The 18,382-nt window shown below is 36.1% G+C and overlaps 1 protein-coding gene across 1 annotated transcript; it reads right to left on the bottom strand.

Annotated features, from left to right (window-relative positions):
- Positions 1 to 446: 446 nt before the first annotated feature.
- LOC127855795 (agrin-like) lies at positions 447 to 4,023 on the bottom strand. Its single transcript, XM_052391606.1, has 5 exons — positions 3,858 to 4,023; positions 3,232 to 3,358; positions 2,489 to 2,606; positions 1,004 to 1,104; positions 447 to 591 (listed from the first exon to the last, which is right to left on the bottom strand). Exons 1-5 carry the CDS (start codon positions 3,892 to 3,894, stop codon positions 519 to 521), a joined length of 456 nt encoding a protein of 151 aa, XP_052247566.1. The 5' UTR covers positions 3,895 to 4,023; the 3' UTR covers positions 447 to 518.
- Between the last annotated feature and the right edge of the window lie 14,359 nt (positions 4,024 to 18,382).

The following is an 18,382-nucleotide window of genomic DNA, read 5'->3' as shown; positions in this document are numbered from 1 at the left end:
TAAAGCTAAATTTAAAGATTCATATTTTATCCCCATTTGCGAAAAAACAACTTTTTATCATTAAGGTAAATGTTTGTGGGTATAATAGGTGTAGATTAAATCATTTTGCTGTTAACATGCATGCGTTCTACTGTCTTACACGATTCAATTGCTGCGGCATTCCCTGTGCCTTAAGTAGGCTGTTTGGCCGTTTAAGTTGCTGTAAGCAGTGATTTGATTCGTCGGTGTAGTTGAAGTGTGTTGTAAATAGTGATTTGATTGGTCGTTGTAGTTGTAGCGTGTTGTACGCAGTGATATGATTGGTCGTTGTAGTTGTAAAGTATTGTAAGCAGTGATTTGATTGGTCGTTGTAGTTTAAGTGTGTTGTTAGCAGTGATTTGAACATTGCTTACAACATTTCATCAGCGTCCGTTGTCTACAAACAACAGCGAGCGTTTAATCTGGCATTAAGTGAATAAAGAAGTATTTTATTGATTTGCCGCCTTAAAATGTAACATAAACACGAATGCACATCCGGTTTACGCGCTGCAGTCGCCTAGTTTCGCCACGTGCAGGTCCCTGTGCATGCACCTCGCTTTCTCGTACTCGCAGCTGTCAAGAGAAGTGGACATCAAATATTTAGTTTGTGTGTTGTAGTGGTTAAATGTTAGTTCTCTTCCAATTTATAACGTTGGAACTTTCAATGTATGTGGTTATTTGTTTACGTTGTTAATTATCTATAAATATAATGAAACTTTTGAAACATTGTCAGCAAATGAAGTCTTGTTAAGTCCGCTTCTCTTTATTTTAGACGAATAGCCTATATAATACAGGAAAAAACATTTCATACATCATTTTAAAAAAAGTCAAGCGTCATGCGAAAAGAGTTCTAACGACCATATTTCAATAGACCTACACATGTGAATACCCACTTAAAAGTTATGGTATGTAATCCCTTACATATGAACATATTCACTCACAGGTTCTAGTATGTTATCCCTTATATATGAACAGATTCACTCACAAGTTCTGGTATGTGATCCCGTCCGTGCCACAGATCTTTTCGTTCATGGCTGGCTCACATCCTCTGTGACCCAACACTACGCATTGGAAATCCAATACAAGCTGCGAAAACAAATGTTATACTTGTCAAATACATCCTTATTAAGGCGGCACATATGCTCTTTAGAAAGATTTAGTCATTGTCAATGCATTCCGTTTGAAGGTTATATATATATATATATATATATATATAGATATCCCGTTCGATAACTAATATAATTGCGATCTCTATCCATCATGTAATAACGCATCAATTCGCTGAAATTGAACAGGTAAATGTCAAACTGACATGACGAAAAGAACAGCAATGAAATTAATATAGTGCTTTTGAAAGCAGCATCACATGATTTGTTCCTGTCTCTTCGCCTTGAAATGCGCATCTCGCTACCGTGAGCTTCGTGTAATTCGAACATCAGTACCACCCGCTGCTTGCAATACGTACGCTGCTATTGAGTACTTCGTGCTCTTCGTACCGTTCCACTTTAAAGTACGTACAATGTGTACCTCGTAACCGTGAACTACGTATAATGTATACCTCGCTGCCATTCTAACTCACTACGGTGAAACTACTTCTTATTCTTTTTAGCTACCTAGATATCAGCACAGTTCTTTTTCGCTAACTTGAACTACGTTCAGTTTGTATCTCGCTACCGTTAACTTGCTGCATTTCGTACCTTCCTACAATGAAGTAAACTACAATTAATCCGTACCTCGCTTTTATGCAAAACATGTTTATCGTATATCGTTCATTTTTTATTTGTACTTCACTTCAATTAACTAGTATAGGTAACTGTACTTTGTTTGACTGCACCACATGTTATTCGTATCTTGCTGCGTGTACGTTTTACCTCGCTACAGTAAACGATCTGTAATCAATTGTCATACACGAACCTCGCTACCGTGATCATTTGTTATCAAGTGATATACATGAACTTCGCTACCGTTAACCATCTGTAATCAAGTGATATACACGTACCTCGCTACAGTCACCCTTCTGTAATTTATGGCAAACACGTACCTCGCTACCTTGAAACACCTGTAATCAAGTGACATACACGTATCTCGCTACAGTGAACCATCTGTAATCAAGCGATATACTCGTACCTCGCTACAGTTAACCATGTGTAATCAATTGACATACAAGTACCTCGTTGCCGTGAACCATCTGTTATAAAATGATAAACACGTACCTCGCTACCGTTAACCATATGTAATCAAGTGACATACACGTATCTCGATACAATTAACAATATGTAATCAAGTGACATACACGTATTTCGCCACCGTGAACCAGATGTATTCAAGTAACATACACGTAACTCGCTACAGTGAACCTGCTATAATCAAATGACATACACGTACCTCGCTACTGTTAACCAGCTGAAATGAATTAAATACACGTACCTTGCTACCGTGAACCAACTGTAATCAACTGACCTACACGTACCTCGCTTCCGTGCACAATCTGTTCAGGGCTTCGGGTCGTGGTACCGCTATCTCCGCATGGTCCCATGTGCAACTGATTTACAGTGGTATCCTTGCAGTGAGCCTGTCCTAGTGCACACCTAAATATAAATGAGCCTCGCTATTTGAAAAGGGGATTTTATTCATTTGCGTTAAGTGTCGACCCAGATTAGCCTGTGCAGTCATTACAGGCTTATTAGTGACGACACTATCCGCTTGTATTGTATCATTCTTTAAAGGAATACTTCTTGACGAAAATCCAGTTTTGGCGGAAAGTGGCGTCCCTTATTAGTCTGTGCGGAGTGGCGTCCCTTATTAGTCTGTGCGGACTGCAAAGGCTAATCTGGATCGACACTTAACGATCAAGCATTTAATCACGTTTTTTTTCAGAGCGCGACTCAAATGTATAGCGATGAATCTTATACTTAGCTCTGATGTTGTGTTACGATGCACAGATTTCGTCCATATACTGTGTCGGTACGTTATCTAACTAATCTTAATTCATAGAAACGTATTCGTTAACGTATAACAAACCTGTTTACTGTTTTGTAGTTATATTGCACAGAAATGTAAAACCAAACGAAACAAAATAAGTCTTTACTTTCTTGTTTGAATATTTGTATGCAATGTTATGTAATCATTATCATTTTACACTCCCCATAAGTGGCTTTTCAAAAGTAAAATAATAAGTTCATATAAATATGTATATTTCACAGTGTAGTGTACATGTTTGTGTATGTGATGAGGTCCGTTCCACATCTGGGCTCGGCGATGTGAATGCTGCAGTTTTCATTGGCCAGGATACCGCAGTACCAAGTGGAGTCGCCGCCGTTGAAATTCTGCGCATTCGCAACTGCAATGACGCGAACATTAGTGTTACTTTCTTTACTTTAATCCTTAAGTACTGGAACCGTGTTACTAGCACCGAAATACCAGACGTCCTTTTGATACAAGATTTCCGAGGATAGAAGGATTACCTACCAACTAGAAACATAAGTTATTACGACACATATATGATATATCATACCACAAATCTTGATGTAATGAGAACTTCTGATGTCATAAACATTGTCTATAAGAAATCAGAATCTTGAAAATCTTTGCTATAATCAAAATCTTCATAATAAATGAACAAAGTTCTCACGTATGTATATTCATGTTGAAAAATTACTGTGGTCAATAAATCTCTCTCTTTGCAGACCAGACTTTCATATCATACAAACATAATTCAAATCACGTTTGATTAGTTCATTTCTTTAATACGAAACTCTAAAGAACAGTTTACCGATCAGGCATATAGTACGTTTGCATTATTTTTCAGCATAAGTAATTACAATTAGCACAACATTCACCTGTTGCGCATAAAAGAATCATCCAATGAACGCGCATGATTGCAAGGTTAATAGTTCTCAACTGATGATCAACAAACACGCCTATTTCACTGCTTAATATTGGAATAATGAAACGTCGGGCTGTTGCTTAATGATCGACATAGAATGTTCCAGAATTTAGGACATCACAGATAACACCGTTCTTATGTACAAAAGCCATTCAGTAGTACAAAGGTCACCTTTTATCTCGTGAGAATATCAAGACATATTATCATATTGTGACCTCATACATATTGGCCCAACTTAGTTTAACCAATATGTTCCCAAAGAGTATTTGATTAAATTGTAACAGGAAGTCTTGTACATATTGACACGAACATATTTACTATTTTTGTTAAATTAATAACTCCAATCTAACCCGGATCGACTATCGCAATACACTTTTTTGTACATAACAAAGCGATATGCAAATACATAATATTTTCCTGCGTATGCAGTTGTTGGTATATCAAATACCCACAACACGAGCCGGGACCGCTCCTTGCTCTCAGTCGGTGTTCCACTTAAGAAAATCCATGTTTTACCGGGATAGAGCGTAAAACTTCATCAACTATGATTTCAGTTAGTTTCAAAATACAGAGTAGCTGGCCGTTACAGCTATGAGAATTCTTATTCCAAACAATATATAAGACTATATATAAGACTAAAAACCTCCTCACGGGTCCTTATATAATGCGCTGTCGCGCGAGGGGAACTCGTTAATTTCCCAAATGATAAAATGCATGTATCAAACGACAAAACATTTTTTATTTGCATTTGTAGCCGTTGAATGCCATTGACACTCATTGTTATCACTAATTGCAACGACAAACTGTATTAAATGACAGAAATAACGAAGAAAAAGTAGGAGTAGATAGTTATTTGTTATGATGTCGTTGTCCTATCTATCTCCGCGTTGGACTTTAAAACAGAGACACAAGGCAGTCATCTTATCAGTCAAATAACCTATATGGAACACGTTGGTGGTTGAAATCGCTACTTCGTGACTTGGTGAGATCACGATTTACTGGTCTTAATAAATAGGACTACAAAATCGCCAGTGTCAGAAATCACTGCTCCTCAATATGTTGCGTATCGTATGTCTCTGCGTTATTTTGGGTAGGTTTTTACTTTATTTTATTTCTTTAGTTTGCACATGCAATTAAGTCGTGCTCTGTGAAAATTGGTTTTAATGCATGTACGTAAAGTGTCGTCCCAGATTAGCCCTTGCAGTCCGCACAGGCAAATCAGGGATGACACTGTCCGCTTTATGATACTTTTCGCTTAAAGAAAGTCTCTTCTTAGCATAAATCAAATTAAGGCGGAAAGTGTCGTCCCTGATAAGCCTGTGCAGATTACACATGCTAATATGGGACAATATTTTGCACATGCATTAAACCCCCTTTTCACAGAGCGGCTCATTTATATTTAATGTTCTTCAAGATGGTCACTCTTATTGCTTAAATACAAGCATACACATTTTGTTCGACACATGTTCATAAATGCGATTAGTAGTTTTTAGACGATTTGACAATTGACAATATTGAATATTAAAGAGACATATATGATTCATTTATATCTAGTTTTCTCGTTCAGATTTTAAATAGTTCATTGACGAAGGATAATGAGTATTCTGATGATAATTATTATGGCGATGAGAATTTCTCTTGGCCCTTGCTGATAAACCCGACGTGGACAAACACTTATTTACTGTTAAGGACAACTGTTAAGGCATATTGCTGATTTTTCCCGACATCGGCAACAATTGAGAGTCAATATTTACGCCTGTTTAGGCATTGCCCTTTCTGCGAAGCCCGAGGTCGGCAGCCCCCACTGTGTCAGCGTGCTCGCCACTAACTGCTCCACGTACAGTCCCGAGCCCGTCTGTGCGTTTGATGGACAAACACATGTGACCTACCAAAACAGGTACTGTAAATATGCTCAAGAATAATCATAAAGGGGCCGTGTTTGTATTAACAGAGTAGCTTTGAATTATTATTAACCTTTAAGCTGTGTTTTTTAATTGTTAAACCAAACTTGTAATATACATTTCAGCTGTGAGTTCGCAAAGGGCATCTGCACCCATCACGGACACAGCCTTCACGCCGTGCACGAGGGACCATGTGACCCCGCCACGGACACGCCTTAAATTGAGAGACCTTTATGACAAATGAAATGAATGAAACACACGATACATCTGTTGTATAAATGTCAGTCTAACAACGACCTTCAACAATTTACAATTTGATTGTTGATGAAAATCCTATGTTTTAAATACACATCAGTTATCTAAAGAATTTATTTTCTTATTTGTGTAGCTTGTCAACATTGTGAAATCTATCAGAACATAGTTTAAAAGAGTCTCATGCCCAGTTTTATTCAAGCAAGTGTATCTTACAATAAGTTATCAGTTAAGTGGTGGTATTTTTATTCATCCACTTCAAGTTATTATTTATACTGAAACATATCCTTTTGTAAATATTCGTGAATAAAATTACGTTTAAAGTTTTAAATCAGGGGTTAAAACGTTAAAAATGCCGTTTCTTTCTTCAAATGGGGCTCTGTATAAAATGAAAAAAAACGCACAAACAAATTACTGGGTGGGTGGTAAAAATAAACAAAAAACCGCCTTGCGGGTGCAGACCGCTCATCTATTTTTCTTTTTAAAGGTGTAGGGACCTATCACAATTTCAATCATTAAGGATGGAGGGGTGGAGTGGAGAGGGGTGTAAAACGGGCACATAATTCTGTCAAAATGCAGAGTTACATAACTTTGCCTGCACAGTCCCCTTACGATAGTTAGTAAGTGTTGCAAGTATGAACGCAATGGCTTTGATACTTTAGGTAAAAAGTGGACCTAAACACAAAACTTAACCAAATTGTCAATTTTTTAAGTATTAAAAGAGCACATAATTCCGTCAAAATGCCAGTCAGAGTTACATAACTTTGCCTGCACAGTCCCTTTACGATAGTTAGTAAGTGTTGCAAGTATGAAAGCAATGGCTTTGATACTTTATGAAAAAAGTGGACCTAAACACAAAACTTAACCAATTGAAAACAAAACTTAACCAATTTTTCAATTTTCTAAGTATAAAAAGGGCACATAATTCTGTCAAAATGCAAGCCAGAATTATCTAACTTTGCCTCCCTAGTACCCTCATGATAGTAAGTATGTGTACCAAGTTTGAATTCAATAGCATTGATACTTTATGAGAAAAGTGTACCTAAACGCAAAACTTAACCGGACACCGAAACCGACGCCGACGCCGACACCGACGCCGACGCCGAGGTGATGACAATAGCTCATTGTTTTTTTTTTCAAAAAATAGATGAGCTAAAAATCGCATTAAATAACAATAACATTTTCAAACATTAAAACGTCAAGATTATTTCACCAAACAATTATTGATCACTTTTTTCAAAGTAACACGGACAAAATTAAGAGCTATTAAAAGACTAGTGTTCTTCTTTTCTTCTTGATATTATGACAACAAAGACATATTTGAAGTCGATTATAAGTAGTAGTTTTACAGTATATGTAAACGTTCAGCTTGTAAAAAAATATTTAGCAACAGTGAACTTGTACTTAACTAAATAGGCTCCCAAATGCAACCGCATACTATGTTTACATAAGCTCAAGCTATGAGTTGACGCACGTAAATGCCTACCTGAATTTTCCCAACGACATATTCCTAAACGTACGATAATAAGCAAACTTCTGTTGAATTGGAGCTGATAACTATATACCTGGGTCTGTGATCTGACATGATGATGACAAAATGAAATTTGAACTAAATATATGCCGTAGTTGCATAAATACATGTCTGTTCAATGCAAACTTAAAACTGTAATTTAACTCTTACCGAAACATGAAACGGAATTTTATAAGAACAAACGGTAATAATCCTGCTAAGCTGGTCACATATGAACAAATATGTAACGTTAATCATCTGTAGATAATATAGAGACTTGGAGTAGCTGCACGCAAACATTAACGGGATTTGTTCACGTTTAAAAGGGACAAAGTTCTACGTAATTGCATGTCAGCGTTATAGACCTTGGCCAGTGACCACATACACGCAATGAACCAGAACACATACCGGGTACTTGCCGTTTAAAATAAATGTCTGTAGTCATTCTATACATAAATGGTGACGTCACTACGTTATTGTCACCTCTATACTTAGACGCATCACGCACCTCCATTTGGAGGCATTTATGACTACGACACAAAGAAGTCCGCGAATGAATGAAGAATTTGCTTTATAAGTAAACATTCATGCTATGATTTAAAAGTTAAGTATTATTTTGTTCAGTCTTTCGGTCTTATGTTAGTATCAATTAAAAGTTTCGTTAGTTTTCAACAATTTGGCTCTTTATTCATTTTTTTTTTTAAACTGTACTTTTACTTTCGGTTGTATAACAACATGTATCCTTTATTGACGAAAGTTTGCAATGAAATAGCGTTTTCAAAACCGCTTAAAAAGTTTCAGAAAGTGTTTCTGATGCATGTTTTGAATAGACACAATGTCATAGCTATATTACCGACTAGTATGGGAACAATTTGATATTTCAAGTGGCTCCATTTGCATTGCAAGAGAAGTTCAAATTGACTTGTTCAGTTTGTTAAATTTTGACACCCTAATTATATATCTTTTTATAAGTGCCTGATAGATTTTTTTCTTTAAATAATTGAGATCAATGAAAAATTTAGTAAAAGCACAGCATTGATTTTCTATGGTGGTCATTTTTAGTGGAATAGTATGTTACAATAAAACAATTATAACTATTGTATTAATGAATTTAGATTAGGTGTCATCTTTAAATGGGGTAGTAATTCATTATATGAGATTAGCACTTTATATAGTTGAAAAATAAATAACACTTTAATGACTTATCATAGTAAAATAAAGTAGCATAGAATATGTTGCAGGTCATAAAATGTAAAACTGAAAGTGAAGACGCTTTACAAATATTTAACACTGACAACACTGTTGGTTTTCCAAAAAAAATCCTTCCTATCTACCTGCCCTAGTTTTTGGGGCAAATTTAAATATTATTAATATCATTAAGTTAACTTATTTAAAGTTCAATATGTTTTGATTACATTAGCTTATTATATTATTATATTATTAATAATGAAATACTTTGCAAGGAAAGTCCAATTCTGTTTTAATTAGTCTTAATTAGCTACTATTAAAATTGAAAATATCAGTGACATCCACTACTTGGATTATATGCGTAAGAATGCATGTTTTCTTTGACAGTTACATAGTACCCTATTTAATTGGATTAAAAACAACAAATAACTATAGTTCCACAACCCAACCCAAGTTGATTCAAACTGAATTAATTCATCAATTGATCCTATTTAATTATATTAAAAACAACATGTGTAAGATTTTTAGAATATCCCATGTATTCCTCTAGTATTCCTCTAGTACACCAACATGCAAGTCTTACTAATGATTTACATGCACTCCTTAAACAGTTTAACAAAAATAAGGAATGATTAATCCAAAGAAAACAACAAACAAGCTGCTTCATATAAAAAGTTAATTACATAAGATTACATAAGCAAAATAATCATTTTGATAATAAATCAAGATTATACTTCAACCGAACAATTATAAATTAATTGTGGGGTGGGGGGGAGGTAATGTAAGCACTAAAACTAAAATGGGGGAAATGTATGGGAAGGGAACATCTTAGGGGGGGCGTCCGGAATTCCTGCTAAGGGCGACAGTGTTGTTAATGGGTCTTTAGAAGAAATAACTGAAGGAAAGTACTCATTGGTGTATGCCCATCCAGAAGCATTTCTGAGCATATTAATTGGAACAGCAATATTGAGTGCATTTGAAAGAGATATAACTGTTTCATGCATTGCTTTTGATGAAGCCCGCATGGCCCCTTAATGGTAGCTTTCCTATTAGGGATTTTATACTTATTTTTTACTCCACAATCTAGCTCTTTTGTCATAAAATGAGAAGTTTTATTATCCAACAGGTTTTGTGTTTGAACCTCACAAATTTTATAATACCGAAGTCCCATCATATAATCATCATCACAATCAGCAGCAGCATTATCATATTCATCATCATCATCGTAAGCAGCAGCATCATTGTGTTGTATTATCAGAATTCAATACAAACACAACCATTACAACTCTTACTACTACTACTACTACTACTACTACTAATTAATTAATTATCTACTACTACAACAAGAACAACAACAACAACAACAACTACTACTACTACTACTACTACTACTACTACTACTTCTACTACTACCACCACCACCACAACCACCACCACAACCACCACCACTACTACTGCTACTACTACAACTTGGTACACCAGGACTTGTTGTCCATGGAGACGATAATGAGAACTCTCCCAAAGTATTGATCGAACCCATGCCCAGCGGACAACATTCTATACACCATAGCGACCATAAATTAATATTTGACGCCTGATGTGCAACATAATTCACATTATTTCAAAAAACATGGAATTCACAAAATGACTGAAAATGCTTTAAAATAAATGCAAATTTTAAATTTGAAACAAAACAACCTAAGCCATACATAATAAGAAACACTACATTATTGAAACACTGATACCATGAACATTTTAGGGTGTAACACCTTATGTACATGTACCAGACTTTTTATGTACTTCCGGTACTTTGAAACTTTACGTACCACCTACATAAAATATAGGCGTTATTGTCCATTCATTCATAGCAGTCCTAATGAATTATGGTCATTCTCTAAACATGATTAAAGTCTAAAGAGGGAAATAATTTGATTTTTTTACAGTTTGAACATTAAGGTCATTCTCTCTTCTCTTCAAAGTATCACATTTCAATTATACAATATAATACAAACATTTTAGACTTTATAATCCTTAGTCAGGATAAGATAAGAGACAATGAATTTTTATAATTTACTTCAATTTCAGGTAAGACTAATAAATCATTTATTAAGTACTACATGTACTTGGGCTAATAAATTAAACTAAGACACTCAGTGACACTTAGACAATCTGACAAAAAATAAAATCTATGGCCAATATAAAAGTCTAAATTCATAAATACTATCACACAAAATACATTTCATCAATAACAAACATTAATTTTAAATTAGTTATCTCTATATATTATAAATATGGTACATAAAGTGTCAGATAGTGTTACATAAAGTGTCGGTACATAAACGGACTGGTACGTAAGGTGTGACATTCAACATTTTAAAAATCAGTTAACAATATATGGACTTAATTGTTTTGCATATATGCAATCAAAGCATATTTATTAAAAATTAAACACACTGTTCATGGCTGTATCTTTTTATTTATACATGCATCAACTATTCTGGTTATTAATACATTTTAAAAATTATATATAAACAAGAGCACCATATAATGGGTGCCAAGCTAGGCTGCTATGCAGTTTTGAATAAATGATTTTATTTTTTTTAATTAGAGGTTAGTGACCTTGACCTTTGACTAAGTGACCCCAAAATGGGTGTGGTGTGTAGAAATCATCAAGGTGCATATACATGTGAGGTTTCAATGTTTAGGTGGAAGCACTTTGATTTTAGAGCCGATGTAAAGGTTTTAGCACGACGCGGACGTCTGACGACAAGCTGTCTTAGTCAACACCTAGGGTTTTCCCCGAAAACAGCCGAGCTAAAATTGAGCGCCATATAAATTAAATGGAAAACATACAATATTATGTCAAGAAAAATAAAGCTGTAAAAATCTCACCTGCTCGTCTTTGATGTTGCAATTAGCACATTCAGCATTTTCAGTATCTACTAAATAAATATATGAAAGTGCCAAATGTCCAAGATACCATGACGTCTTCCTCAAAATGTTAGATCCTTCGAACTCCATTTATTTTATCCCTGATTAATCCTCTCACACATTAGGCCTACATGTAAGATTCCTTGTTATGTTCACAGCGTTTATTTTAAATCGTTTACGTTCTCAAATTTCAGCAGGTATTTAATTATAAATATTTATTTATGATTAAGATTTATTTACTATTTCGAAGATACAGTCTTGCAACGTGTTTAGTTAGTCTAAGTTACGTGTTTAGTGATTCTTAAAAACAATACTGTCAATAGACTGACATGAAAAGTGGCTCCTTTTAAAGCACAAACAGCATCCAAATATATATTACAGCTGGCCCGGTTTGATGGGGCCTGTTTTTGGTAATAATTAATTACCATTTTTCACTTCCGTGCTTATTATTTTTACCAACGCCATGATGGAAAAAAAGTCCGTTTCCCACAATGCTTAGCGCGCATTCACACAGGTCAGTAAGACCGGTGTGACACAATGTGTCTGTAGTTGAAACAGTGACATGGAGATGTTGTCAGTTTTCCTTAACACGAGTAATACGCGGGCGCGGGCATTCGGATTAGTAGTTTTGCCTGGATAATTCGCTGAATAGTAAAGTTAACAACACATTCACAATAAGCAAGAACGTGTGTAACGATAGACAAATGTTATTGACTAATTTTATAAACAGTTTATTCTGTATGAATCGATGCAGTAATGCCAATGGAGTAATTCTTCACCTGATTAATTGTGATACACAATATACACAATGCTATACACAAAAGAATATTAAAGACATGAACATACTTTGTCCATTTGTCTTGATCTTAGTTTATTGGTGTTATTTTTGTTTTAACGAAACACAGTCAAGCAAAATACAAAAGGCATAATATAAGCCTTATATGCCTACAAATAAACAATTCTGGCAAAATAATTTGAATTTTCGATGGAAAAGTTTAAATGTTGGGACTGGAACCTGTCACAACACGATTCGCCATCATCTCGAATGTAGTTACAACAAATGTTCCTGTATTTTATATAGTGCTAACATATCAAACATAAATCGTTACTGTTCTACCAGTTACACGATATACATCATAAAGAGATCACTTAAACGTGTCGAGAATATAAATAGCGCATTCAACAACCGTGTACTTATTCATGAGTTGAAAGTTGACAAAAACGTCTAATACAAATCTCGATAATTTTAAATCCTTTTAAAATCACATACCTACGGCGGCATAAAGGGGACATAGGAAATATTTTATTTAAGTATTTTCTATGACGTGCGCACGTCATAGTTATGACGTGCGCACGTCAAGGCTATAACGTGCGCACGTCGAAGCTATGACGTGCGCACGCGATAGATATGACGTGCGCACGTCATAGTTATGACGTGCGCACGTCATAACTATGACGTGCGCACGTCATATCTATCGCGTGCGCACGTCATAGAAATAGTTAAATAAAATATTTCCTATGTTATATTATTTTAATATTTCTATGACGTGCGCACGTCATAGTTAATACGTCATAACTATGACGTGCGCACGTCATAGCTATCGCGTGCACACGTCATAGCCTTGACGTGCGCACGTCATATCTATCGCGTGCGCACGTCATAGAGACTGTCAAATAAAATATTGCCTATGCCCCCTTTATGCAACTGTATGACGTGCGCACGTCATAGCTATGGCGTGCGCACGTCATAGAGACTGTTAAATAAAATATTGCCTATGTCCCCTTTATGCCACCGTACATACCAGATAAACGGTTGCTATTTGAATTAAACTGACATTTGATAAAACGGATCATCGCAATGCGACAACGCGATAGTACGATAGCGACAATGCGATAGAACGATGACGACAATGCGACAACTCGATGGCGACAAAGCGAGATTACGATTGCGACAATGCGATAGTGCGATAATACGATGACGACAGTGCGACAAAACGATGGCGACAGTGCGATAGTACGACGGCGACAATACGATAGTGCGACAATACGACGGCGACAATGCGACAATACGATGGCGACAATGCGATAATACGATGACGACAGTGCGGCAATACGATGGCGACCGTGCGATAGTTCGATGGCGACAATGCGACAATGCAATAGTGCGATTGTACGATGCCGACAGCGCGACAATAAGATGGCGACGATGCGATAGTACGATAGCCACAATGCGATGATACGATGACGACATTACTATATGACTAACAGATTGTCGCCATCGTACTTTCGCGTTGTCGAATTGTCGCCATCGTACTATCGCATTGTCGCCATCGTATTATCGCGTTGTCGCATTGTCGTCATCGTACTATCGCATTCTCGCCATCGTACTATCGCATTGTCGCCATCGTTCTATTGCACTATCACATTGGCGCCCTCTGAATTTTAATGTGTAACAACGGTGGCTCTAAAGGTATTTTGTACGCAATAGACTGATCACGGAATTCGCTCGAGTGCAGAAAACCCCACTTATCACCCCGGTAAAAAGAACGCCGGTCCATTATATCAACCAATGATAGCTTCATGTTAAAACTAGCGGTTGATACGGTGTGTGTTTTTGAAAGGATTATAAACGCACACACAGCCTATTCCTTTTCTGATCAAAGGGAGAAAAACGGAAAAACTCAATACCACTTTACGAAGTGATTAATAGACCCATATTTTCATTATGTAAAGCAAAACAAATGTTAAAAGGAAAATGTTTTATTGTAATATGCATAATAAAGATGGAATGGAAATAAATTAAATGAAGTATTTATTTTTTTGCGAAAATTTTATAATGAAAATGAATATAATTGCTTGAACACGCAGTTTTCTTTCCAAACGTTTAAATCACACTTTCATATCCGTATCATGCGAAAATGGGTCTTATGGTCCTCCTGTAAGCGTAGCTCAAGCCCAGCCTGTGCATTTGCGTAGTCTGGTCAGAGGCGATGCTTTCCGCTATGAAATCACTCAAGGTTTTATGGTGTCATTATGTATCTCCTGACCAGACTAAGACATGCGCAGGCTGGGTTGGCTATAGCTATGATGGGCGCATATGGCATAAGACCCATTTCCGCACGACGCGGGTCTTTTTAAATCTCATTGCGAGTGTAAATGGTATATTTTAGCACAATGCAGTTCGATATAAAATTGAACTCAAAAAAGCAAATACAGCACACTGACAAATAAGGGTAGCCTATTCGGGCCTTCAGGAACGATTTTCAGACCTGCTGACCGAGTACGATAAACATTTGTGGTAGATAATTAAACGTGATACTGTAATATTTCGGTAGTGTTTTTTCACATATTGAAATCAAAACTGTGTTTATCGATAGTCAATTATGTCTTTCCCTAAAGATTTAGTGCCCGAGTAAAGACCCTGAAATTCTGCGAGATTGATTTTAACGCGTATTTGTAACTGGTCCACAATTTGTGTCGTTTGAACATTCAGAAGGTAGTCTGAAATTCCGTACATTGAACAGTGTTACATTCTTTACGCTGTGCACAGACACAGTTATGCAGCCAAAGTTCAGGGAATTTCTCTCGAATCAGCCAATAACATATTCGAATGTATTAATTCGTGCCTGCTGGCATTATGAATAGGTCATTTAAGGTGAAAAGCTGGGTAAAACAGCTACGCCGGAAAAGCGCATGAGTGTTCTATACCGATTTTAAAGTCAGAGACTGGTTGACACCGTGAACTACTAGGGTAACAAGTAATGCATTCAAAACAAAGTACGGGTCAACAGCGCTGTCTTTATGACTACCTAATTCGTGAGTAAAAAGTACTCCTCACAGATTTATTTTTATTGTATTTTCATCAATTATCTTAATCTTTATTTTGAATTGAATATGGGTTCAAATGTTATGAAAAGAAAATGTCCATCATGAAATTATATTCTAAGTGGGATAGGTATTCTGCATTCCCACAAAATTTATTTAATATAATGGTGATCGCAAATTTTATTTTATATTAACTGGTTCTCATTATACCTTTTTCATAATATTGTTAATGCTTCAGAACGTCTAAAAAGAGACATGTTGTTGTTATTTTATTTAAATTATCTCTATAACAAAAATATGATGATAAACAGTGCACACACGTCTCAACCTGTGCGTTAAGACACACTCTTTATAAAATCTAAATGGGTTTGTTCATTTTAAACTTGCGATTTAAAATGCTATAAGATAATTTTGAAATGAGTTGCGCCTAAGATTATGAAATAGCGAACAATTTAAGTGCCTTCGGCACTTTGATTTATTTAAAGGAAATCTCATCTTAGCGAAATCCGGCTAAGGCGGAAAGCGTCGTCCCTGACTGGCCTATGCGAACTGCACAGGCCAGGACCAAAACACCCTTTTTGGGGAAGGGGCCTCAGCCTTTTTTTAGGGGAAAAATAGCGCGATTTTTTCTTATTTGGGGAAAATAAGAAATTTGTATTTCATTTGGAGTTGATACATGAAATAAATTGTATTGGGTAGCCACAAAGTTAGGAAGGTTAAATATTAGGGGAAAAGAAGGTTAAATAATAGGGGAAAAGAAACTAAACCGACTGTGGATTTAGATTGCATGGTTACAGTACCATTGTCAGCCTGACATGTCTGATTGGCATCAATAGTTTGAACCGGGGTCGGGGAAGTGACAATGCAGTCTGTCTCTGTGCCAACCTTGGCATGATTCGACATACTACTATCCATGTATGAGTACTATTAAGATATGGGCTACTCACACTCGTGACAGTGACTGTCTTGAAAAATCCTGTGATACTTTAAGTATTTCGTGCGTCGGAAACTTTTAGTTTCTTGGTGTTATGAGTCCAGTTATGGAACATTTTTGTTTACTTCCGTGAACTTGGTTGTAAAGCCTCTGTATGAAACATGTATGTCGCAAAATTAAAGCAAGCTGTAAAAATAAGAGCAAATCAAACGCGTGAAAATTTCGCCGTAAACGCACTAAAAGGAATAACTTACCTGGTATTTCTTAGTTGATACAATAATATTCCAATTATATTCCAAAAATATCCACATGACTGAATATATTTTTAAGTCGCAATAGCGTTTTAATGTAATATATTTATAGCTTTTGAATTCGGCTCGTTTCGTCATTCGCCGATTGGTCACGAATGACAAAATAACGTCATGTTTTGCGAGGTAAGCACAACTAAATCGATCAATACGCATACCCCTCTAGGAGAATAATACGGGAGGTAATGAAAGGCATATTCAACCAATGCGAATACCCCTCTAGGAGACTTTTGACGATGCTGGAAAAGGCAGCGTCCAAGGTTTGATAATCACCTAAAAAAATTCACATTGGCCATCTATGTAAAAGACCGAGCCAGTCCGATTGAGATAACTCGATTTTTCAGTTACTTCCCTTGGACAAACGCCACTGCGTAGGAGATTGCTTGTTGATTCTCCTAGCAGAGTTGTCGTTCGTGTTTCAACATTCAACAATGGCCGTCCCCATGAGAGTCTCGATTCAAAACTTTCTTACTGCATTAATTGGCTTGTTTCGCTATTTAGAAGCTGTCGTTTATGATAAATGAATTATTTATTCACTAAATCTCCGCTAATGATAACAATGGATGGAATTCGAAAGATATATTCGATGTGAATGGATCACTTTCACATAGTTATTCACAAACACATATTGTTACTTATAGCACCTTTTTTAGTTATTTACAAACAACTGTGTCATTAATTTCTTAAAATTTTCTTGTGATTCTAAAATATGCACTTGTTATTTGTGAGCGAAGCATTGGTACATTGGTAAGTTTATGATTGAAATCTGTACGTATTGGCTGTTTTCAGGGAAAACAGGGCTTTATGCTGCATTAAAAGTTTGTGATGTGAGCAAAATTGTTTCTCAATAAATTCTGTAGGTTGAGATCAAACAGTTAGAATCTATATTATGTTTGTGTTATAATGTACTTAAATATTATTAAATGCCAGTTTTATTTTTCATTTTTAGGAAGAAGGTGTGAGAACAGTGGATGTTAAAGGATCACAAGTAAATGTTAAAAAGATAGAAATTAGAGACGGAACTGGAAGTGCCAAGGTGTCCCTGTGGCGTGAACAATCACAAAAAGACTTCCACACTGGGCAATATGTAAGAATCACAGATGTGGTTATCAACCACTTCAAGGGGGAAACATCCTTGCAAACAACTAGTAGGTCGAACATGGAGGTAATACTAACTTTTTTGGTATATTATAATTATACCCCCCCCATTACCATTGGTGATGGGGCCTATATAGGAGTCACTTTGTCAATCTCTCCCGAAAAGTTCAACCGATAATCACCAAACTTGGTCAGAAGTTTTATTTAGATGATGTCTAGGTCAAGTTTGAATATGGGTCATGCAGGGTCAAAAACTAGGTAACTGGGTCACTTAGTGCAATTTTATCCGAAAGTTTGCTAAGACCATAACTGTGTCATTTATCATTAGATTTAAAATGATTTGGTACATTTTTTCACCATCATGGAACGGTGTATCAAGGGAAAGAATTACTTCGATATCGCCAAGGTCAAAGGTCAAAATGCCCATATATCTTAGCTTGTCCAGGCCATAACTTTGTCATTTACTGTGAGACTTCAAAATCATTTGGCACTTTCGTTCCTCATTCTAGGACGATGTGTCATGAGAAGAAT

Source organism: Dreissena polymorpha, chromosome 13 (genome assembly GCF_020536995.1).
Source record: "Dreissena polymorpha isolate Duluth1 chromosome 13, UMN_Dpol_1.0, whole genome shotgun sequence".
Lineage (NCBI taxonomy): Eukaryota > Metazoa > Mollusca > Bivalvia > Myida > Dreissenidae > Dreissena > Dreissena polymorpha.
This window is presented reverse-complemented; position numbering and strand designations above follow the sequence as displayed.